The sequence below is a fragment of the Doryrhamphus excisus genome, chromosome 10, assembly GCF_030265055.1.
Source record: "Doryrhamphus excisus isolate RoL2022-K1 chromosome 10, RoL_Dexc_1.0, whole genome shotgun sequence".
NCBI classification, from domain to species: domain Eukaryota; kingdom Metazoa; phylum Chordata; class Actinopteri; order Syngnathiformes; family Syngnathidae; genus Doryrhamphus; species Doryrhamphus excisus.
In genome coordinates, this window is record NC_080475.1 from 16,581,346 (window position 1) to 16,603,468 (window position 22,123).

The 22,123-nt window shown below is 42.8% G+C and overlaps 3 protein-coding genes across 11 annotated transcripts; 1 reads left to right on the plus strand and 2 right to left on the minus strand.

Moving 5' to 3' along the window:
- Window positions 1–115: 115 nt before the first annotated feature.
- Window positions 116–3,712, minus strand: LOC131136864 (epithelial membrane protein 3-like). Of its 4 annotated transcripts, none has more exons than XM_058084167.1 (5): window positions 3,612–3,712; window positions 1,930–2,012; window positions 1,762–1,864; window positions 1,536–1,676; window positions 116–1,157 (listed from the first exon to the last, which is right to left on the minus strand). In XM_058084167.1, the coding sequence occupies exons 1-5, from the start codon at window positions 3,679–3,681 to the stop codon at window positions 982–984; spliced, it is 573 nt and encodes a 190-aa protein (XP_057940150.1). In that variant the 5' UTR covers window positions 3,682–3,712; the 3' UTR covers window positions 116–981. The 4 variants fall into 4 exon arrangements, with proteins under 4 accessions (XP_057940150.1, XP_057940151.1, XP_057940153.1 ...); XM_058084168.1 differs by lacking the exon at window positions 3,612–3,712 and adding an exon at window positions 2,681–2,862 and having other exon boundaries at window positions 1,930–2,015; XM_058084170.1 differs by lacking the exon at window positions 3,612–3,712 and adding an exon at window positions 2,681–2,705.
- A 371-nt stretch (window positions 3,713–4,083) lies between these two features.
- ccdc30 (coiled-coil domain containing 30) lies at window positions 4,084–15,009 on the plus strand. 3 transcript variants are annotated; one of them, XM_058084154.1, is made up of 26 exons: window positions 4,084–4,476; window positions 5,071–5,146; window positions 5,875–6,057; window positions 6,351–6,471; window positions 6,569–6,759; window positions 7,032–7,106; window positions 7,475–7,631; window positions 7,724–7,795; window positions 8,099–8,214; window positions 8,285–8,400; window positions 8,474–8,666; window positions 9,127–9,255; window positions 9,361–9,498; window positions 10,089–10,264; window positions 10,380–10,632; window positions 10,785–10,889; window positions 11,045–11,215; window positions 11,301–11,510; window positions 11,634–11,791; window positions 11,872–12,016; window positions 12,454–12,575; window positions 12,700–12,841; window positions 12,912–13,048; window positions 13,177–13,294; window positions 13,447–13,496; window positions 13,605–15,009. In XM_058084154.1, exons 2-26 carry the CDS (start codon window positions 5,132–5,134, stop codon window positions 13,792–13,794), a joined length of 3,483 nt encoding a protein of 1,160 aa, XP_057940137.1. In that variant the 5' UTR covers window positions 4,084–4,476; window positions 5,071–5,131; the 3' UTR covers window positions 13,795–15,009. The 3 variants fall into 3 exon arrangements, with proteins under 3 accessions (XP_057940137.1, XP_057940135.1, XP_057940138.1); XM_058084152.1 differs by having other exon boundaries at window positions 4,085–4,476; window positions 13,444–13,496; XM_058084155.1 differs by lacking the exon at window positions 7,032–7,106 and having other exon boundaries at window positions 4,087–4,476; window positions 13,444–13,496.
- A 61-nt stretch (window positions 15,010–15,070) lies between these two features.
- znf362b (zinc finger protein 362b) lies at window positions 15,071–21,455 on the minus strand. Of its 4 annotated transcripts, none has more exons than XM_058084164.1 (9): window positions 21,325–21,455; window positions 20,115–20,178; window positions 19,751–19,952; window positions 19,496–19,600; window positions 19,078–19,390; window positions 18,610–18,834; window positions 18,446–18,524; window positions 18,166–18,324; window positions 15,071–17,648 (listed from the first exon to the last, which is right to left on the minus strand). In XM_058084164.1, the coding sequence occupies exons 2-9, from the start codon at window positions 20,175–20,177 to the stop codon at window positions 17,532–17,534; spliced, it is 1,263 nt and encodes a 420-aa protein (XP_057940147.1). In that variant the 5' UTR covers window position 20,178; window positions 21,325–21,455; the 3' UTR covers window positions 15,071–17,531. The 4 variants fall into 4 exon arrangements, with proteins under 4 accessions (XP_057940147.1, XP_057940144.1, XP_057940148.1 ...); XM_058084161.1 differs by having other exon boundaries at window positions 19,751–19,979; window positions 21,325–21,454; XM_058084165.1 differs by lacking the exon at window positions 21,325–21,455 and adding an exon at window positions 20,712–21,195.
- Between the last annotated feature and the right edge of the window lie 668 nt (window positions 21,456–22,123).

Genomic DNA, 22,123 nt, shown 5'->3' on the forward strand with positions numbered 1-22,123 from the left:
CATATAGCAGACCAACACAGTGATGTATGATAAGTCAAATGAAGTTGATAGGATTTACAGAAAGTGTGCAATAATTATTTAAACAAAAGTAGTCAGGCGCACAAATTTGGGCACCCTTGTTGTTTTATTGATTTTAATATCTATGACACTAATTATTGAAACACAAAATTTGTTTGGCAAGCTCATTGACCCTTGACCTGCATACACAAGTGAAGTAAATCATGAGAAAGCGTATTTAAGGTGGCCAATTGCAAGCTGCATCTTCTCTGAAGAGTAGCACCATGGTAGCCTCAAAACAACCGTCAAATGACCTGAAAAGCAAGATTGTTCAACATCATGGCATAGGGAAAGGATACAAAAGCTAGCTCAGAGATTTCAGCTGTCAGGTTCCACTCTGAGGAACATAGTGAGGAAATGGAAGACCACAGGCACAGTTCTAGTTATGGCCCGGAGTGGCAGGCCAAGAAAAACCCAAGTCAAAGTCAACCCACAGACCAGCTCCAAAGACCTACAACATGATCTTGGTGCAAACGGTGCATCCTGCAACTATTCAGTGCACTTTGCACAAGGGGTTGCTACATGGGAATGTCATGCGGAAGAAGCCTTTTCTGAACACATGACACAAACACAGTATTTCTTTGTGACATTTACTACTGCAATACAAATTCTCCAGATACAAAAATATATATATATATGCATGCATCTCTCTAAAGGGTTCTCACTACAAAATGTATAGTATTTCACATTGGTACAGTTTTAGCAAAGGCAGAACATGGTATATGATCAATTCACAGTGAGGGTCTAACCCTCAGTTAACAAGACAGACATTCATCTAACACTTTCATTGGGTTTTTACTTTGGCAAAATAAACTTATATTGGCCATAGCATGAAATATACACAATACAACTTTGTGACTGAAAAACTTGTGTGGATGTCTTTCTACTTGCTATTGATATTTTCCGTTGTGTAGCTGTGTATTGTCACTCTTTTTTGCGCAAGTGGACATAAATGACTCCACTGCACAGCAGGAGAGGCACACACACCCAGGCGAGGATGAAGCAGTAACCGAAGTGTCCTGAAGTCACTTCTCTGGTGTCCTGGAGGATTTCCTTGTTGTGCAATGTGTAGATGAGGGCTGCGGACAAGGCGGTCAGGCCTGAATGAAGACACACACTGCATGTTAAAACACATCTTAACATTTTCCAGACTGGTAGATGTCAATTCAGGAGCTCAATCAATCTTGTACTTATTGATCTGATTGACACCTAAGAGACAGAAGAAAGTGACTCCAACACATTAAACACATATGGCCGTATGTTAAAAGCTGACATTTAAAAAGATAAATCACTGTGGGTGGAATACATTAAAACAGACTGTTTTCATCAGAACCACAAAATCCAAAGAAATACAGCTGAATAGGTGCAGATTCTGGAAAAACTAGAAAGCTTTGTGTGCTGGTTATTGTGTGCAGCTGCTCTATAGGAGTCTACAGTCAATACATAATAGGTCCCCTTTAAGATTGTTTATACTGTACCTGCAAAAACTTGACACAGCCCAGTGAAGTAGAAGAGTCCGCCTTTGGACATGGTGAACAGTTGACCCAGGAAGACCAGGAAGGACACAGAGGAGAAGACCACAGAGAGGACCATCAACACCTGAACTGCATGAAGCCACTCTGAGAAATAGACAAGTGGGTCATTATGTGTTTATTGTAAGTAAACCACATTTTGATGAGGAAGGGGAAGATACAAAGCTGTTACCACTTTCTTTGGAGGAAGCGCACAACCACGTTCCTGAGAAGTTGTCATACCGACAGTTGTACCATAGGTCTGAGTTCTCCACCCCGTCCCACACCCACCAGGACTTGGAAAGAAAGTTAACATGATTGACTTGTTTTATCAACAGCGGTGATCGACATTGTGGCCTACCTTCTCCATGGTCGAGATGAACAGCATGGCCAGGGTGACCAGATGCAGCAGGGTAACAAACATGAGGAGATATGCCATTTTTTCTGCTGTAGTAGATAACAGTTCAAATGAGGACATCCCGAGAAATGCATTAAGCACGAGAATAGCGTGTGACCAAGTTGGCACACCCTTTGGTTGTACAATAAATATCAGTGTTGGGGGGGGGGGGGGGGGCATTTTCCTGTTTTGGAAAGTCTGAGTAGGTGAATATAGTGAAGTCGCTGTGAAGGGTGATGCTGAAAAACAGTGCAGTCACTCATTGCTGACCCGAGTGTGTGTTGCCCTCAAAAGACAAGCTGTTACACTGAAGAATCTACAAGAAGCCAAAATATTTACCCAGTTGGCTTCGCCATCCCGCCAATAGAATGAGCTTTTATTAGAGTAAACAATCTGTAAGTTTCCTTATATTTGAATTTCATATAAGAATAGCAAAATAATCAAGTCAGACTGAATGCAATTATTTTGATTATTGTGGATCATTATCTTGTGGAGAGCTCCATCTGCATGGGTGGTGGGTGAAATTATGTCATTACACTAATTTCATCCATCAAACAAGCAGGCATGGGAGATAACAATTTGGTCAAAATGAACACAAACAAAGCAATGACTTGAAAAGAAAAATCATACAATAGCATCCGATGCTAAGTGTTATTTTTGTTCTACAATCAAAACACGCACAAATCCTACAGAAAAAGTCTAAAAAGAATCTTACCTTGATTATTGTTCTTGCTCTCAAATCAGACCCAAGAAGCAGCCTCACTACACTAACTACTGTGATCTTGTGTCCTGTATGTGGTCCCGTCTCCTTACTGGGCTTGCCACACCCCTTTTCTTTTACCACTCACTCCATCCAAACTTTCCAAAGAAAACGCCCATTTCCTCTGAGCAAAACAGAGCTCCCTTTTTCTCTGCCCGAAAAAAAAGACTCCAATTGGGCGCACCCATTAGCAATGCTAGTAAAATGACAAACGTGCAGTCTTAAGACAGTACATGTGCTGATACCAACGATGCCAACTCTGTGCTAATTCAAAGACTGTGTGGAAAAATTAACGTTGCTGCATGGCACGTGAGAACACTGATGACACTAAGAACATATAGGAAGGAGGTCGCTTGTAGTAAAGTCACTGGATGTATAGCCAATGGAACATTACACAACATGCTGAAAAACGGCATGACTTAAAACTTAAAACGGAATGCCACCGACAGTGTCATGATACACTCACCCTATGATTAACTGGTCACTGATCCACAGCAGTCCACATTTCTCCTTAAATTCCAAAAGACTGAGTGGAATGGAGCCAATGCACTCAGAAAGTCACATTTAAAAATAAACATATACATGGTCAAAATAGGGCCGCAAGGTGAGCGAGTGGTTAACATGTAGGCCACACAGTGGGAAGACCTCAGTTCAAATTGTCCGTAGTGCATGTGAATGGTTGTTTGTATTGAAAATGGATGAATGAGGGATTTTTAATACATTAATTGAAACTATAATGATTTTGTAGTTTTCCAAATGGATTCCTGATTTGCGATCTGTGCCCAAGAGACCCACCTGCAACTGCAACTACATCTGCTGTGAAGGGTGATACTGACTGGGTACATTACATTTGAGGGACTGCTGGTAATATTATTGCTGGCATCACCATTACTGTAGAACACCAGCCCCCCCATGCAGGCCCCAAAAAGCTGGGCCCGCCCAGGGCCTGGTCCCATCCATCTTTCTGCCAAAGTGCCACTTCCGTGCGAGCTCACCGCAGCAGGAGAGGGCAGCCGGGTACAGTGAGGGGGACTATTGTTGTTCCTACTGAGACGGGTAAATGTAAGCGATGGATAAGCCTACCGAATTGCTATGTTATCCGTTGCTATTACATATATTCACCAGAAGAGGGTGCTACTCACGAACCACACTGAGTCACAACAGAATCAACACAGCATCATCCGTTATTCGCTGTTCACATTAAATTTTAAATTTCCGACGTGTGATAGGAGAACTTTGAGATGTCGAGATTGTTATGATGAAATTATGGTCCATTTTTAATTAAGAAACCAGTAATGAAGAATTTTAAAGGTTATGAAGGTGTTTTTCTCACTTTTTTTTCTCTTCTGCGGGGTTATGTTTGTGATATGCAAATTAAACGATGACGCATACTATTGGCTTCCGGCGATTTCTTGAACAGCCAATAGCTACTTTTCTTACTGAAAAGTTGGCAGCAGGGAGTTTGACGGGTAAGCAACTTGATGCTGACAAGGGAAACGTCTTGCCATATTTGTGGGCGAATGCTTGACTGGGAATCGTCTTGACCGGGAAACGCCTTGAAAGGAAAAGACTAATAAACCATAATTCGTCATAAATATGCAACTTTCCACACCAGACTGATTCCACACCCACCCCCCACCACATGGTCGTACTGTTGGTACGCTCCGTTGCCAAGGTGCTGGTGGAAGCCAGTCTACACACCACGCCTGTTGTCAACTGTTAGCTCAACTTGTAGCATTTGTCGCTGAAGGGTGAGTGAAACTTGAACAACAACTTAGCAACACCAGAGCTAAGTGTATTGCGTTGCTATTGATTATCACGGAGTCACTAAACGGACATCAGGTTTCGTCTTCAGGTTTAACCTGGACTAGTGTTAGCCTTTAGCTTCGTATTACAACTTTGGGGCTAACTTTGCCGCTTTGCTAGCTCCCTGGTAAAGGCTGGATGTTACTAGAATATACCGAGCGTTTAAATGTGTTTATTTTAACATGCATTTTGAGCTTAACCACATATTGTCTGAGCTTGCGTGGGCGAAAGGAATGCATGCGGTCTGTTCTATAAAAAAACAACATATTGCTCCTCCTCGTCAGACATTTTGAAGACCTGCTGGAAAGATTTTTAACCTCACTTTGGGTGCATATGTAAGATTAGGATGTGTTTTCCCAATACTGTACCTTACAAGAAGTGCTGTCAAGATGACAAAAAGGCATTGCTGTTGTAAAAATGCTTGCCACACCATCTAACCATAATCTTTCTATGCTGAGACTTTAACTGACTACCCACATTATGTTTACATCCTCAACAACATCAATGGACCTGAAGCGTAATTCTGACTTCCCCTGCAGAAGTAAAGCTTCATTCCTTCCAGGCTGCCAGATGCAGCTACATCCATGTTAATGTGTGACCATGGACCACGAAGGGGTAAGCATCTTCCTTAATTGTCCATACATCATCATTAATATGACTGGTAGAATGACTCTTCATTGTAGAGACTCTCTATGTCCTTAAACAATTTAGTTATTAGTCTTTTGTCTGCTGTCAATATTGTAGTGCTGTAAATATGATCTTTCCTGCAAAGAACCGTGTGTAGTATATATGTACAAAAAGCCCCTGAGTGACCAGATACAGAGCTTGAGGGGCCCACTCAAGTTACACAGCCTGTAAAACACAATGTAGAGTTCAGCAACAGGTGTTTAGTGTTGGCATGCAATTCTAGGGTTGTAACCACTGTCTATGTGCTCCCTGAAGGCATCGGCTTTCCCACTAGACCAATCAAATGTATTGTTTTATTGCAAGTGTGACACAACGTATGTCAAATCAGCAGATAACAATGACAATCATTAAAAATTAATGCCTCTCATCTTTTTGTAGTTTATTGAAGTTTAGTTGCACTTGTTTCCCCCAAAAGAGCTACGTATTTGCAGAAGAGATTCATATGTATATTTGAGAACCTTTTTTTATTAATTCTTCTAACTGGGTTTGAACTTGATATGGTGGTCAGGGCCTGTATATGATGGCGGTAGATATGCCTATCCATTAATCCAACCCTCTGCGTGCCGTATTTTGTGTGTAATCCTGCTTGCATGCTGATGATACAGTCAGCGTCAGTCAGTTCCAGGCATCCACTTCACCCTCCTCCTCTTCTTCAGGTGCGGTCAGAGCATGACCAGATTTCTGTGCAGCTCCAGGGGGATGGTTTGCCACCGGTGGTCAGTTCAGATGAACCCCAGCGGAACCTTTGGCGGCGACTCCTCGACACAGAGGCGGAACTGCAGCAGTCCACTCAGGAGCTGCGTACTATACGTTCGCAGCAGGCCAATGAGATGAAGGAGGTAGCTGTAATGGTACACTGAAAGTTCTGCATGAATGACAGAAAGTTATTACGACTTCCAATTTTAACATGTTTACTCAAAAAACATAATTACCATATCAGTGTGTTTAGCTTCCCATCTTCAGTTTTTCATACATCATTTTTTTTGTACAAAAACACAACAAACAAATTTGAATTGGAATGCACATACAGGATTTTGCAGCTGTGAAGTATTTAGGCCTTGGTAAGAGACCTGCTTTCTCTATGTGCTTTTGCTAGTTTTTGCAATGTGCCCTGAAGTCTTTGTTATGTCAGGTGGATAGCTATGTTACGCATATCCGTGGGCTGCTGCAACAGCGTGAGAGTGTGACGGCTGGCTATGAAAGAGACAATGAACAACTGCGACAAGAGCTGCACCAAATCAGACAGCAACAAGGTGAGCCCAGTACAACATTGATCTACAACACTCGCATATAAATAGCAGTGAAACTAATAATAATGTTCTATGATAGTCTAATGAAAATTTCCTCCAGAAATTCAGAGCAAAGAGCTGGCAGAGATGTTAGCCCAGGAAGACCTCGGGGAGATGGGCCTGAGCAGCCCCAGCGAGCAGGTGGCTTACTTACTGGTGGAGAGGTCAACACTGCTTGAAAGACTAGAAGCTGCGGAAAGGAGTCTTGAGACCCAAAGCTTATCTGGCAACATGAGGGATGTCCCGCCTCAGGTGAAGAACTGACTGGCACCAGAGTTAGTTGCCATTTTTTAGTGGCTACTACGATAGTCGGAGTGTCTTTGGCAATGGTTCATAATAACAGCACCATTTTACAACAAAACATGAATTCCAAATTTTACAACATGAACTTCGCTGAGTGTTTCCTGTTCTCTGCTGGTAGATGTAACCAGCACTTATCCACCCACCTATCTGGAGATTTGCAAATGAATACTTATTACGTGTTTGGTGGGATTCTGCACACACATGGTCTTTGCTCTCAGCAGGGTTCATCCCAGACTCCGTGGAAGAAGCTATTTGGCTTGCGCAGGTCTGGTCAGAGCAAAACCAATATTACCCCTGTAGGTTTACTCCCGCGACGAAGCTAACACGACTAACATACTGTACATGTGATTGAAAATGGCATCTGTGGCACTGCTTGTTTTTCCTGATACCTGCATGGCCACAATGATCGTTTTCTCACTAACTCGTCATTGTGAAGTATTTCATAACTGATGGGAGCTGATGGGCTGCGGGGGCATGTCACAGGTACAGCATGAGAACCGTTGTTGCAGTTGTTTCTGGTGCAACTTACACTGGATGTTATTCCATTACCCTAAACGCTTTGCAGACCTGCAAATGATAAAACTCCCTCTTTGATATGCATGCCCCCGTTTTGACTTCTCTAGTCAATTCCCGAGCCATTAACACAGGTATCCTTCAACAACAGGCTCACAGTGAGGAACTTTCCCATGCGCGTAACGAGCGCCAGCGGCTGGAGCATGACTTGGAAGAGGCGTCGAGCAGGTTGGAGATGGCTCACCAGGAAATCCGCAGGCTCAACAGTGAGCTGGATGTGGCCAAAATCAACAGCCTAGATGCCTGTAGTATGTTGCAAATACTTAGTTTGCGTTCCCCAGTGGATGATGGACCGTTTGTTACTTGAACAATTTGATTCAATGTGTTTTTATAATGTCAGGGTCTGAGCTTCAGGAAACACTTCAAGAACTAGAGATTCTGAGGAAAGAAGTGGACAAACTGAAACAATGCGGTGAGAGAGTCAGCGTCGTGTGAGCCTCAAGTACAAGTGTAATACCTTAAGTTAAATACACTCACACAGTGTTATATTTCATCATTTTGGTTCACATTGATTAGAATATGTTAATAATTTCACTTAATGTATTTGAATAATTTTAGTGGTAAGTAAGCTTTAGTAACACACGAGATGTTTTGCTTTCACATTTTATTCCCTTGTGGTGGTGCTAAATATTTTCATACTGCAGCACAAGCTGCCAACTAAGCTGAACGTCATTTACTCATTTAATGCAATTTTATTTTTTGTCTTTTTTTCCAGATATGATGAAGCTGCAGAGAGCCAAAGAGCAAAGTGACAGATTGGATGCTGACAACAGAAGTCTGAGGGAGAGAGTCTGTTCTTTGGAGTCAGAGAAGAAAAAACTGCTTGAGGCGGTTGGTGTTGTTGTACATTATACGTCTATTTATACTTGAACTATACATCAGCTTGGTATTGTTTGTCCAGTTGGAAACTAGTGAGGATGACCAGGCACCAAATCATGACAGAAGGCAAAAGCACAGTGAACCACAGAGCAACCCGGCTGACTTTTCACCTGAAGAAACTGATCCATCTCACAAACGGTAGACTGTCTTCAAGAATGACCTCTCCATCCACTGTGTAATATTGACTCATCCTGTCATCATCGTATGCCAGCTGTCATGCGGTGATTGAAGACAGGCTTGTTCATGTGAGAGAGCTGGAGCGCCAACTCCAGCGGGTTCGCAAGGAGCAGGAGGAGCTAGAGGAGAGGAACGAGGAGCTGGAAGCTCTGCTAGGGGAGGCCCAGAATGCCAGCAAGGAAGAAAAGCATCGTCATGAGGGAGAGCTGGAGGAACTACATCGGCGTGTAATGATCTGTCTCCCTGTAATATAATGTTTGAGTGATGGTTCATATGCTCCTGATCTAAAATTTAGGAAGAATTTACATTTTGCACGTGTTGGTTTGGGCTGGCTTGATGCCAGTGTTTGGCTTCAAATAAATACAACATTTTTATTTATTGTATGCTGCCCCTTTTGCTGTTTTCTATCCATGTTCCATTACCCAATGAAAAATTAAGAAAATTGTAAAAAAATATGTGAATTTTGTAATATCATGAAAAGTGTCTGCAACCAAATTAGTTAATTTTTTTGGATCATTCTGTTAATGTATGTGGCAAGTAGTGCCAGAACAGTAGTGTCTATTCTATTTTAAATGAAAATGTTCCCAATTCTGATGCAAAAATATTACACTGGATTATCATATAGTTCAGAGTAGAAAGGTATATCATTAAATGAAATGCATCATGTTCCTCTGTCACTGTATCAAGCACCTACGAGAGAGCGCACCAGAGAGACTCGCTCTGCTAGAAGCTCGTCTGACTGAGGAGAAGGACTGGAGAAAACAACTGGAGTTGGACCTGAGTGCTGCACAAGCTGCCCTGAAAAAAGACAAGGAGGTATTATAAAGTACATTTCCTATTGCATTGGAAGCATGTAAAAAACTGCAACGGTGAACTGTTTGTGAGCTTAATGAAATTGTATTCACTCTCATTCCACCCAAGGCTTTGCAGATTGGTGAGCGAGAGCTGAAGAAGCTGAGACTTGAGGTCAACAGTCTCCAGACTGAATGCCAACAAGGGAAAACACTCATCAAGGGACTCAACCAAGTCAAGGGAGAAAAGGCAGTCCTGGAGGAGAAGGTTTGCAAGCTTCACGTCTGCGTACGCTAGAGACCTCCTAGAACATTCTTATGGTGGCCACCTAACCTTTCCACTGTTTCTTTTTCAGAAGGCACAGTGTTGAGTTCTATTTTATAAACTTATTCAAACTGGGAAATTGCTAAAAATAGAAGTAATAATAAATGTATAATGTTAAAGAATGTTTAAAAGTGTCCACATAACTACAAAGTGGGCGGCAGCGGCTTGGATTTAGAGCAGGTGAGACCCAGAGCAGGTTTCCTCCCTCCCAGTCATTGCGGTTGTGTCCTTGGGCAAGATGACACTTTACCCACCTTGCTTCCAGTGCAGCCCACACTGGTGGATAAATGGGAATACCAATAGAGGTTTCAGAGAACAGATTGGCTCAAAAATATCTATATTCTTCATAATTGCAAGTTAGCACATAGCCTGTTGTGTGCGCACACATACAGATAGTCTAAGGGAAGCTATCAACAATCAGTAGTCACGTCTGAGCAGGAAGATGGTGGCGTGTACAGTAGCATGTTGGAACGCTAGTGCCCCCATTGAAGCACCTCACCAAGACAGACAGCCTCTTTTAAAATGTGTTTCAGTTAGCGCAGATGGAGCGCGCCCACCGCCGACTCCAGAGTGAGATGGAGTGCCATAAGAGCAGCAAGCAAATCTACGACCTGCAGGAATACAGAGTACAGGTGGACCAGCTTCAAGAGAAGACTGGCCTACTAACCAAAGAACTCAGCAGCCTTCAAACAGAGCACAACAAACTCAGGTAGGCAAATGTTGAGGTGTCGCTTGAAAAATGACAAGGGGAAGAAATAATTCAACACCCGCAGGATGGTGGGAACAACTTTTTTTGTTTGACTTAAATGTGTTTGCTTCCCCAGGGACGAGACGGCGTCTGAGCGGAAGCAGACGGCTGAGCTGCAGGCCAAGCTGAGTGACAGCATTCAGAAGAAGCTGGCTGTTGAAGGGGAAAAAGAGAAGCTGGAGGTTGAGCTTCAACACCTTAAGGAGCAACTCCAACAGCGGGAACAGCTCTCTTTGACTAATGAGGCACTTAGAAGAAACCTGAAATGTGTAAACTTTGAGTCAAGTTTTGGTCCTACAGAGAAGACCAAAGAGACGTGCTTGGATCAGGTAACTAAAGTTAAAGTAAAGCCGTATACCCAAGCATCTTGATAATTTGATGTGGAGACTAAAGTCATCTGGATGTTTTGGATCTACTACATTGTGCAGGTGTTCTCATGAGACGCCCAGTAAACTTACTCTGTGTTATGTTTTGTTTAAAGCAAGAGAATCACATGCAGACCAAACAGGTGGAGGTGCAGCAACTGACCTCTCAGCACCATCTGGCTTTGCAGGCACAGGTCAATGAAACCCAGGCACACATCAAGGTACATACCTGATATTCTGCATCTGCCAGTAACGGATGTTTTAGGATTCATATTTCACAATAGAACCATAAGACAATAGCTGATGACACAGATAAAAACACATTCATTTTCAGCACTTCATCCGAAACACCCATGTGTCCTGATCCTCTTCTTAGTCCCTGGACATAGTGCTAAATCAGAAGGCAGAGGAGGCTAAACAGATGAAGCAGGACCTGCAGAGGGTACAGAGTCTGTTCACCTCAGCAGAGAGAGAGCTACGGTATGAGAAGGAGAAGAACATGGACCTGAAGAGACACAACACCCTGCTAGACAATGAAAAACTCAAGGTTCTTTTTTATTTAGTACAAAGGCAGTTTTTAAACATTAGAGTAAAACAATTATTACATTGTGGTCTCACATGCCTCCTTTTAGCTTTCAGCAGAGCTGAACCAGGTCCAGACCAAACTAGTCCAGATGGAAAAGAGTCTTCACACTCAGACCGCCGAGTTAGAACGCCAGCAGCAAAGAATCAGAGAACTGGAGTTGGAACGGGCACGCAACTCCGCCAGCCGCGATGTCACCACCGGTTTGCAAGAAGAGCTGCAGGTTGAGAGAGCAAGGGTCATTGCGGCTGACAAGAAGGTCATAGTGGAGGACATCAAAAATATGCTTATATTGGATTTAATGTTGAATAAATTGCAAAACATTGTATCTGGTAGAATGAGCGTTGTGTTGTTTCTCGTTTGGGTGTGACTGTGAGAACAGGTGGTAGAACTACAGCAACAACTCAAGACCACCCAGCACCAGTTGCGCATGGAAGAAGCCCGGGCCAGCGAGACCTGCCGCCTGGAGCGGGACAGCAGGGATCTATCTGACACCTTGTCATCCCTCAGAGCCAAACAGCAGGAGGACCACATCAACAGGTAACCCAAAGTGTTGTAATTAACCACCCACTGCCCAGTTTCAACAAGTTCAACAGTTCTCACCATTATCACGCATCCAGGAAGCTCTTAGAGCAGCGCGAGGAGGAGCTCCAGCACCAAGTACGTTCCCTGAGGTTGAAGGAGGCAACACTCACCAGGACCAATGCTGAATTCAGCCACCGAGCACAGCAGCTAGAATCAGAGCTTAACAAGGCTCGAGAGGAGGTATGTATCATGTCGTTACTGGGGATGCTCCCATCAGGGTTTTATGCTGCCGATTCTGATCATCCAGTATTGAAATCAGCCGATACCAATGATATGGATTAATTATACATTTAAGATAACAGAAATTCCAGTTTTATAGCAGCAAAAAGTAAACAAATTCAAATCAAATCAGAAATGATATACATTATAAACAGTTATCTACATGTTGATCAGGTCACGGGTGTTTTGCATGGTTATTGTACAGAATGTTTGGAGCAGTTTTTATTGTAGAGTCTGACAAAGACCTCCAATATCTCTCCTTCACACACTTTGGATGCATCATCCCGTCTCTAGTGGAGCTCCTTAGTGCAGTGAGTGTGTGTTGGAGGGGTGGGAGACTTTGTTCCTCTTTTCTAGATCCTTTTTATTGCCATCTTCATGCAAAATGTGTCCTCCAGGCAAAAGATAGTCAAGCATCTTGCCGTAGACTGAAGGACGATCTGGTGGGCTCTCAGCTGGAGTGTGACAGAATGCAGGGAGAGCTGAAGCAGGTTTTCCTACAACTGAACACAAATATCATGTGAGACACACCAACCACACCTTACAGTGTTATACCATTTTAAGCATATTTCCTCTGCCAAAAAAGATCAGTGAGTATTTACACTAGTGCAACATGTTAATAGCTTCTCTGCAACTCCAACCAGGAAGCACAATGAAAAACAGCGTAGAAACAAGAGCAAACTACATCAGGCCAGGCAGCTCTTACTCACAGCCACTGCACAGAGGGACAACACCATACAGAAACTAGAGAATGAATTGACTCTGGCTGCCAGCCTCTCGCACAAGGTCAGACATGGCGCTTGCCAAATGCCAACATGGATGCTTGCACCACAAATTGAATGCCCTAATCCTGCAGGCAAAGGAGAGCATCCACAATATGATGGAGGAAAATGAAAAGCTTCTGGAGGAGAGGAGGATGCTGTTGCTGAAGATAAGTGAGGCGGAGGAAATGGGCAATAACGGCATGAGGGCCGCGTCTACTGTTCAACACAGGTACCTTTTGAAAGAACATGCACGTAATGAGACAAAGCTGTAAGATTAGTTATCTTCTCCAAGAATTAACATTTTAATAAGTGTTGTATTGGCTTCTAGTTGTTGATAAATGTGTGTTTGTCTCTAAGGGTCAGCGTCTTAGAAGTAGAAAACAGGCGACTACAGGATGAAACCCTAAAGCTGTCTAATCAGGTCAGTTCCTTGGAGCGTGCCCTGAGGAATGCCCAGTCCTTCATTAGCAGTGAGGTAAAACGCCTACCAACACATTCGTATAGACACAGACTGTTCATGTATGCTCCTGAATGACTAATAGTGGTCAAATATAAGATGGCGTTGACAACTGCCTCTCCTCTTTTAAAAAGTGACTTTAACATCCGTTGTTGATCTAAACTTAGCAGGATTCAAAGAGAATGCACTGTGAGAGGATCCTGCAAAGATCTACATTAAGGTATGACTGTTTAAGAAGCTCTCTGTTTTTTTTTTTTTATTAAGGGACTCATAGTTGTAATTGTTGTGCTGTTGTCAATCCTGTTTTTCACATCTGTGTGTTCACTAGCCTAACGTCTGCTTCCTTTGACCCACGGGAATGTTTGGATGCAATCTGCCGAACTAAGCACGTGTCGGACAGCACGGGAGCATCTGTCTCCACACCGCAGCCATCAGAACAAGGCTACCTGAACCTGGTCTCCCCACTGTTTCCTACTGACTCCACCCTGGGGAGTCCAAATAGCAATGATGATGCATAAGGGCCACCCAGCAAGGAAAGAAAGTGGATACAAAAGGTAAAAATCTATATGTATTGTAAAGATTCACATTACCACTATTTGAGTTACAGCCTAGAGGGTGTGCCCTGAAGCGGCCATGGGGGGAATAAATTCAGCCTGTTTTGAAAATCCAAGGAAATAGAGCTGGAATAGGTACAAATGCTGGGAGACGAAAAATCAGCATAATAGGTCCCCTTTAAGGAAATCTAACTGACGATATTTAAAACTGAGCACTTTATAAGTCATTTCAGTATGTTTACATTTGGGATGATGTGCAGTCTGTCAACATTTGTATTAAAATTCAGGGATATTGTCTATAATCTCATGAAACTACAAAAAACATTTAAACAAGAGGGCGGCAGTAAAGTACGGTAGTTTCCCGGTGAGGAATGGTGGCCTGGGGGGTTGGTTGGCAGGTATGACAGTGGAGCAGGGGGATGTTGTGTTTGTGTTTTTAAACATGTTGCATGAAAAATCGCCAACTGTATTACATTTTTAGAGGTTTGTCGTCATGTAGCGATAAAGTGGAACCTGTGTAGTAACGACGACATAGTATAAATGCCACTCCGGTATTCACCATGTATTGTTTGTACTTTTAAACAGTCAACGAGAAAATGAAGGCTATTTCGTTAAGAGACACTCTGGAAAGGTTCTTGTACACTAAGAAAGACCTTTTTGTTTTATACAATCACATGTACGTATGTAATGTATGTTTATATATATATATATATATGTGTGTGTGTACCGTATTTTCCGTACTATAAGGTGCACTAAAAAGCCTTCAATTTTCTCAAATCAACATTGTGCCTAATAATGACCCTAGTGAGTTCCAAAATATGTAAAAATATTGTGCTTTTGGTAAGCGCTCTGCTTGATTGATTAATACATACGTATACGTATTGGTATACTAGATATACTAGGCAAATCAACATCCCATCTCACCGCAACTCTGAAAATCCAAGTGACTCAAATGTGACCCGGCATGCTTGATGGCAAAATTACCCAGCTGTTGGATTCAGGTACAGAAGAAAATGGATGGATAGACGGATGGATGGGTGTGCTTGGGTGCATTATTGCTGCTGGGTAAAATTTGATTTTGTAGTTGACATGAAATTCCAAAGAAACCTTGCCACTTGTACATGTGTAAATGTTTTCAAACACCTATTTTCCTAAATAAACAACACATCATGAACACAATTTCCTTGCTTCTGCATGCCAACGGAGTCTGTCATTTTCAGGCAAGCAAGCAGACTGTGCTGAATTTATAACAGTCTCTTTATTAAACAAGGTAACGATACAAAGGTTTTTTAATTTTTTTTTCCTTTCAAACATTGCTAACCCGTGGGTTAACTTCTCAGTCTCGGTTGTGCATATTTAGTTGTCTAGAAACCGTATATGAACCCACAATGCAAGACAGGAAAAGGTTTAATAAATCTACACAATATTTTTTTTCCATAGAGAACTCAGGTGAAGTAGTTATACAGATTACAGCTCCATGCGGGAGGGAAAATGGAGGAAAAAAAATAAGTGAATACTGCAGAAAGCAATACAGAGAAATGGAAATGTCATGATAGAACAGTTAAGGCTTACATGTAAATAACCAATATAAAACATGATTAATATCTAAAAGGTCATAAATGTTTTTTTCCTCTCCCAAAAAAATATCCACCATTTGGACAAAAGTACTTGGCCACCAACGTTTGTCATGCTTCTTGGAAGGCTCTCCACTTTGCTTTGTACACTAGGGCACCATCATGTTAGTGCTAAAGTGTTCCCACAAGGTTGGGAGCATAGGCATTGTCCCACACGTCTTGAGGTCAATAAGGTTTGTATACTTACAGTAATGCCAGCACAAAGTGTTTGTCAAAATACTTTTGTCCACATAGTGTATTTATTAAACCTTTACAAATATATACTACAAATGAGTAAGTTGTTAAATAGTACAGCAGGGCTATTCAACTAAATCGTTCCACATTTTCCGAAAGCTCAAGACCGGGGGCTGGACTTCTCCCTTCACTGTTATCGTTCTTGGTATATAATGTCAATGTTAGGATCTGCCACACATGAAAAGTTTACTTCACCAAATGGCTGATGTAGTCATAAATTAAAACACAAGCAATATGTTTACACAGGTTCACTGCGGTTTTAAAAGACCTCCTGCAAAAAAAAGCAAAGAAAAAGTCAAAGATCCTCCGTATTATGAAACTCTGGTGTTTTTATGAAACTGCTGCAAAAATGTTCGTCTCTCCCACGTTTTGAACTGAATCCACAGGCTGGTCTGGTATCAGTTGAATATCTCTGCAGTCCAGCAACATGGACATGCCCCCATGATGTCCAGACATAAAGTTAATCAGAACTTTCTTGTTTGTCGTTGGCATTAAGTGTCCATAGTGTCCAAGCCTGTGCTTTGACTCTTGCGGTTTACTGTTTTATATATTGTTTGCTCTTCCTTTTCGGACGCTACACCTCGCCATAGCACCCTTTACACAAGTGCCCTGAAGAAGTATTAGTACCATCCAGAGGTTAAAACACAACAAAGAATACTGTGTACAGTAAAAATAATACAAATGGAAAAAACATGAAAGAGGAAGGCGTCATACGTAAGCATAATGGATGATGTTTATACTGCAGTTAATTCCAAATAATAAAGCTTATGAAAAAAATCATTACCGAGAGAGTGCTGTACAGTTTCTTCACATTTTGGTCCAATGGTTAGTTAATATTTGCTACTCAAGTGAAATAAAATGTGTTTTTTAAGTACGGCTGAGTACTGGTTTAGGGTAGATTGAATAAAACCTCAGCAGCTAACACTAAAATAAACCGATTAGCAGAAGTGGACAGATATTACAAGGTTGGCTTTTAACATATGGCACTAGTTTGTAGGATGTGGAGAGGAAAGGTCATTTAAAACACAGTATTACTTTGATCACTCGCTATGATCTCCAGGTACCGTCAGAGGGCAGGTGAAAGATTTGGATTTGCGAGGATGAGAACTTTTCTTCCCTTAACATTACACTTCCTCCCGCCTCCCATCAACAAACCAATACAATCATTAAATGCTTCAGTCATCTTATGATTGCCTTTCTTAAAATTTCGATGACCCTGTAAATGTGTCCTTGCACAAATATGTGAGTAAAACAAAATAAAAGGTAACAGAAAAGACTGTTTGTTTTCTACACAGTCCGTGCTCTTAGCTGCCACAAATAAATGCGCTCTTGGCATTTTCCCCTCAGATAAAATTTCAACAATTTGAGCCAACATGAAAAGGCCTTTGAAAGGTGCTTTGAGATTATCTTTGGATATCTCCAGAATATACCTTTTTACAAATTGGTCTATTTTATTATCATCAGGCATGTCTGAAAACCCATTTCATGGAGGAGGAAGGGAAAAAAACATTTTGGATGGCCAATGCATCTGGCTTTTTACACGATGCTTACAAAAGTGCTTATTAAATCTGACGCAAACATTCTTTCCCACTCCATCCTCCGGACAACATCTAGCTGTATTGTTACATTCACAAAATAACACTGAGCTCCTTTTCAACTGGACGTCTGCATCAAGACGGAACGAGGTGTCCCACTCTTGACCCTAGCGCTGTCACATCAGCTGTCGTAATGCTAACTTAATCCTTATGTAGATGGCGGTAGGTGCAGGGCCTGCCTGACAGGCTCCCACCTCAAAATGACTTTGAATCGGAATGCTCCTGAGCGCCAGCTGGCTCAGATAAGAGAGATCCGTATGGGGATACTGGGGGACTCGGTCCTCTGGGGGGACTGGTGGTTCACTAGGTGCTCCACCACTGTGTGTTTGGACATGTGCTTCATAAGGTAGGTCTCCTATAAAAGAAAGACAACCCACAATGTGATCCCCACTGTAAAAGGACAGCTCACACAGTGTAGAGAAAAAAAACACAACAGATATACTAGCATTTGATTGGATGGTAGGGAGAAAAAAAAGTAGCCACTAAAAACAACTATGCGAAACCACGAATGAACATTTGCACAAATAGCACTGTACACGAATATATGAATAAATATATGATTGCCATGATCTTAAAAATATGTCATCATGTCTCAAAATGACGACTCATCTTTTCTCTAGGTAGGTTTCATTCTATATTCGGGTCATTAGGATTTTCGTTCACTAACACACTACGGCTGGTCTATTGTTATAATAAGCCACTAATGCAGGTGATGTATGGTAGCCAATAAGAGTGATGCTGTCTTTACTACCAGCCTAGGTGGATTTTTCAGCCGCTACCTTTATGATGAATTACTGAATATTGTTGTATTCCAGGCCCTGCCTACCTATGAGAGAATCCCGGCTACACAGGTTGTGTGTTGTTTTACTCACTGAGGTGTACGCCCGGCCGCACATGCTACAGCAATAGGCCTTGGCGTTTTTGATGGCATGGGCCGACAAGTGGATCTGCAACGATGCTGAGTCGGAGTAGGCACGGTAGCAGTTGGGACATTTGTACGGTTTGTCTTTATTGTGCTGCCTCTGGTGAGACTGGAAACACACATTTAATATATTAACAACCAGTGTCATTTGGACCTTTGACCTGTTTCCTCCTACTGTGGTATATTGATATATGGAGGCTAGAGTGGCAGAAATAAAACTATGTACTGACCTGGAGGTTGGACAGCTGCGTAAAAGCCTTTTCGCATCCAGGATGAGCACATTTATAAGGTCTGTCGCCGGTGTGGATTCTGTCACAGGGGCGGAGCAAGTAAGAAAATGACCACTACCATGCTTTTCAAGTAATATTTCCCGTTAAAAAGATCCCCGCCTGACCTGGTGTGCTGCTGCAGATGTGAGAGCTGGCGGAAGGAGTTCTCGCAGTAGGAGCAGTGATACGGCTTGATGCCCAGGTGGATGCGCAGGTGCTGCGACAAGTAGGAGGCATTGGCAAATGTCTTGGAGCAGTGGGGACATTTGTGTGGTTTGGCCTCCGTGTGGGACTTGGAGTGGATCTGCATCTCTGACTTGGTCAGGAAGGTTAGTGGGCACACTTTGCATCTTGACGGTGGAAAAAGAAGACAACCTGAGTTTGATGAACACTTTGAGCATGAGACGCTGTGATGAATACTAATCCTCAATAGTAAAATGTGTTTTCCAATGAAAACAATTCACCACTATAAATATTGATTATATGATTAAGATATGATGACAGCATTAATGTAGTGAATTATTGTAGCTCAGCACTGACAGAGATTCCTGTGCTAAACCTGCCTCATAGGTAAATATGAAGTTGCGTCCCACCTGTATGTTTTGCCCTCTTTGGGTGCCACAGTGGCGCAGCCCTGGTCTGCTAGAATTGGATAGGGGACCACCAGCAGAGGACCTGACTCGGCTTTAATTTTTTTACGTCCTCGGGGCGCCTTGGGCGGGGGACCCAACAGTCCTGCTAGACCTCCAACCTTCATATGATCCATGCCAGGACCATTAGCCAGCCCAGAAATGATGTTGACCGAAGGGGCACCGCCCAAGCGGTTCTGGCTGCTGGAGGTTGGAGTCGTGGGAGTTAGAGCCTCCGACGTGCTGTGGCTGTCAGGTCGGGACGAAAGAGCCACACCTGTGGGGGTGGGAAGCAGGACAATTCTGTCACATAATCCAATGACGTGTCCGGCTACTGTGCACATCCCGGTTGCTTCTAAGAAACTGCAGTAGTCTGCAGTACCTGAGCGATGGTTGATGCGGATGTGTTCCTCACTCAGTTGTCTCATGTGCCAGTCTTCCCATAATCCTTTGGCCTTCACAGCTGCCTTGTCGTCCATGTTTCCATCTAGAAGTTGCATCAGTGCAAACGTTACAGGTCTCAAACTGTTTTTTATTAATGTATTTTTGGAGGTTTTATTTGCATAAGCTGCTGCAATAAAACCAAACAATAATTACTAATGATTGCATGCCAGAAGATGACCAAAATATTTGATACCTGATCCTGAACTGGAGGCCGGCCGGCCGTGCAAAGCAATGTCTGATTGTGCGGAGCTCTGCTGCTGCGGGTGGTGGCCTGGCACCTGCTGGGCGCCACCGTCTGGGGAAGAGGCGGACACCAGCAAGGGTTGCTGGGAAGGGGTGGAGGTAGGCGGCAGATGCAGTGGTCGGATCTTCTCGGCCATCAGCTGCTCCTTGATCTTGTTAATAAGCACCAGGTTATCCAGCTGAAAGGGTTAACGGGTCATGCTCAACAGAAAACAGGCATTGTGTGTGAATGTCATCCATGCACATTGAGGAGCGTGCGCGGCCATTCACACATGGAAATGTTGCAGTTATTTCATGTTCAAAAGTGGACTAACCTGACCAGGCATGGATGGAGGTGGCGGCCAGAAATAAGGGTTGTTAAATCGAGGCTCCGCCATCCTGAAATAACAAATGTAAGCGTAATGAGCTGGAAAATACGCTGATGACTTACTGAACTACAGTTCTATGTGCTAATTCAATCCTGCAATTTTAGGGTGCAGGCCGAGGGTAATGTAGGGATTCCACCAAACCAATCCAATGTAGGTCAATATTTAAAAAACACCTTTCCAGATTACAACCACAGTACGATAATAAAAACTCAGTGGGTGTCAATAAAAAGTCAGCATTATTAATGACAGTTGCTCTAGTCTATTGGATTGGATCTTGTGTGCTAAGGATGTTGTGGTGTATATCCACATAGATTATTCCAATGTATTAAAAAGACTATCATAGTAACAACATCATAGTAACAATTTGAGAGCTGTCATACAATACACAAAAATACAGCGATAGGGTTTGCAAGATGTCGCTTTCTTTTTCATCTAAATTATATGTCATTTCTGCTCTGTGTCTGTTTACTAACAACAAAGAGTAAGTCGACCCTTTTTTTTTTTAACTCAAACTTCGCCTCCATGTGCCCCGTGTTCGTGCACCTCTGGCCGCCGTACTCGAGCAGCTTTTGGGCGGACACAAGCTCCCGGCGCGGCGCTTACATTCCCAGACGGTCATCTTAAAACATTCCCAGACAAAAGCGAAACAAAAATGGCAGCCTTATTTTTATAAGGCGGGACGCCATATTCTGCAGTCTTCTTCTTCCACCCCTCCAAAAACTGCGTTGATGGCTGGCTTGGCGAGGATGTGTGTCGCTCACTATGATGTGTTTATCGCGTCCATGTTAGCATGATGGATTGTTTACGGACACTTGCAGCTTTGAATAGCCCGGCCTCCCCACCCCTTAAAAAAACTGACACTTCCTACACCAAGCATGCCCTGTCGAGAAAAAAAAGCAGCGCGGAAACAAGAGGGAAAGATGCAGGCTTGACGAGCACCGATCTTTGAAGAAGCTTACTAAAAACCGCTTCGAGTATGCAATGAAAGGACGACGTGCCATCTTAACCAAATCCCACTTTCAGGGCTGCGGGGTTTTTTTTCACATTCTGCAACTTTTGGACGAATCGAAAGGACGGCGGTTTGCATTTAGTTTTCCTGCACGATGCGGATGTCAAGTCGAACTTGAGGGCAAAAAACACATGCACAAATAAATACCTTTGGTCCTGACTGCAGGTATTGTCTTGCCAGCACAGCTTTCATATAAAAAAGACTGGATGTTCTTTCTGCTTGCTTCCAGTCCGAGCAGCGCTTCCGGGTCGCTTTGTTCACTTCTGGGTGCCGCTGCTTCCAGTGCTGCTGCTGCCTGGATGGAGCTGCAACGTACACAAAAACAGAGGGTATCGTTTTAGGTTGGATTTTGCTGCTCTCTGACCTACTTTGATGGTACTGGAATACAGTGTGTTACTGTTACATTTACATTCATTATTTCATAATCCATTCAGAAAATGCTGCGTAAATGCGTTAAAACAAGCTGGTGTCTTCCATTGTTGTTTATTGCATTAAAGTCACAAATTCATCATTCAGAAAGTGCCCAGTTGGTGGACATTCAAGCTGGTAGGTCAGAATATTAGGTACACCTGCACAATACTGGAGCAAATTCTGCCTCTACTGTTAATTTAAGTCTTTGGACTCCACATAGTCAGAGTGAAATCATGTATTTCTATTATTTTCTTAATATTGCTGTCTTGTGACCTGTCCAGGGTGTACCCTGCCTCTCGTCCAAAGACAGCTGGGATAGGCTCCAGCATACCCGCGACCCCAGTGAGGATAAGCGGCATAGAAAATGGATGCTTGTCTTGTTGACTGACTTAAAGAAATAAGTAATTAAATAAATTGAATAAGTAATTGAAGTATTAATTCCTTGAAAATTACATTTTGGTGAACGAGTTAGCGAGCAGGCCTCACAGCTAGGAGACCGGAGTTCAATTCCACCCTCAGCCATCTCTGTGTGGAG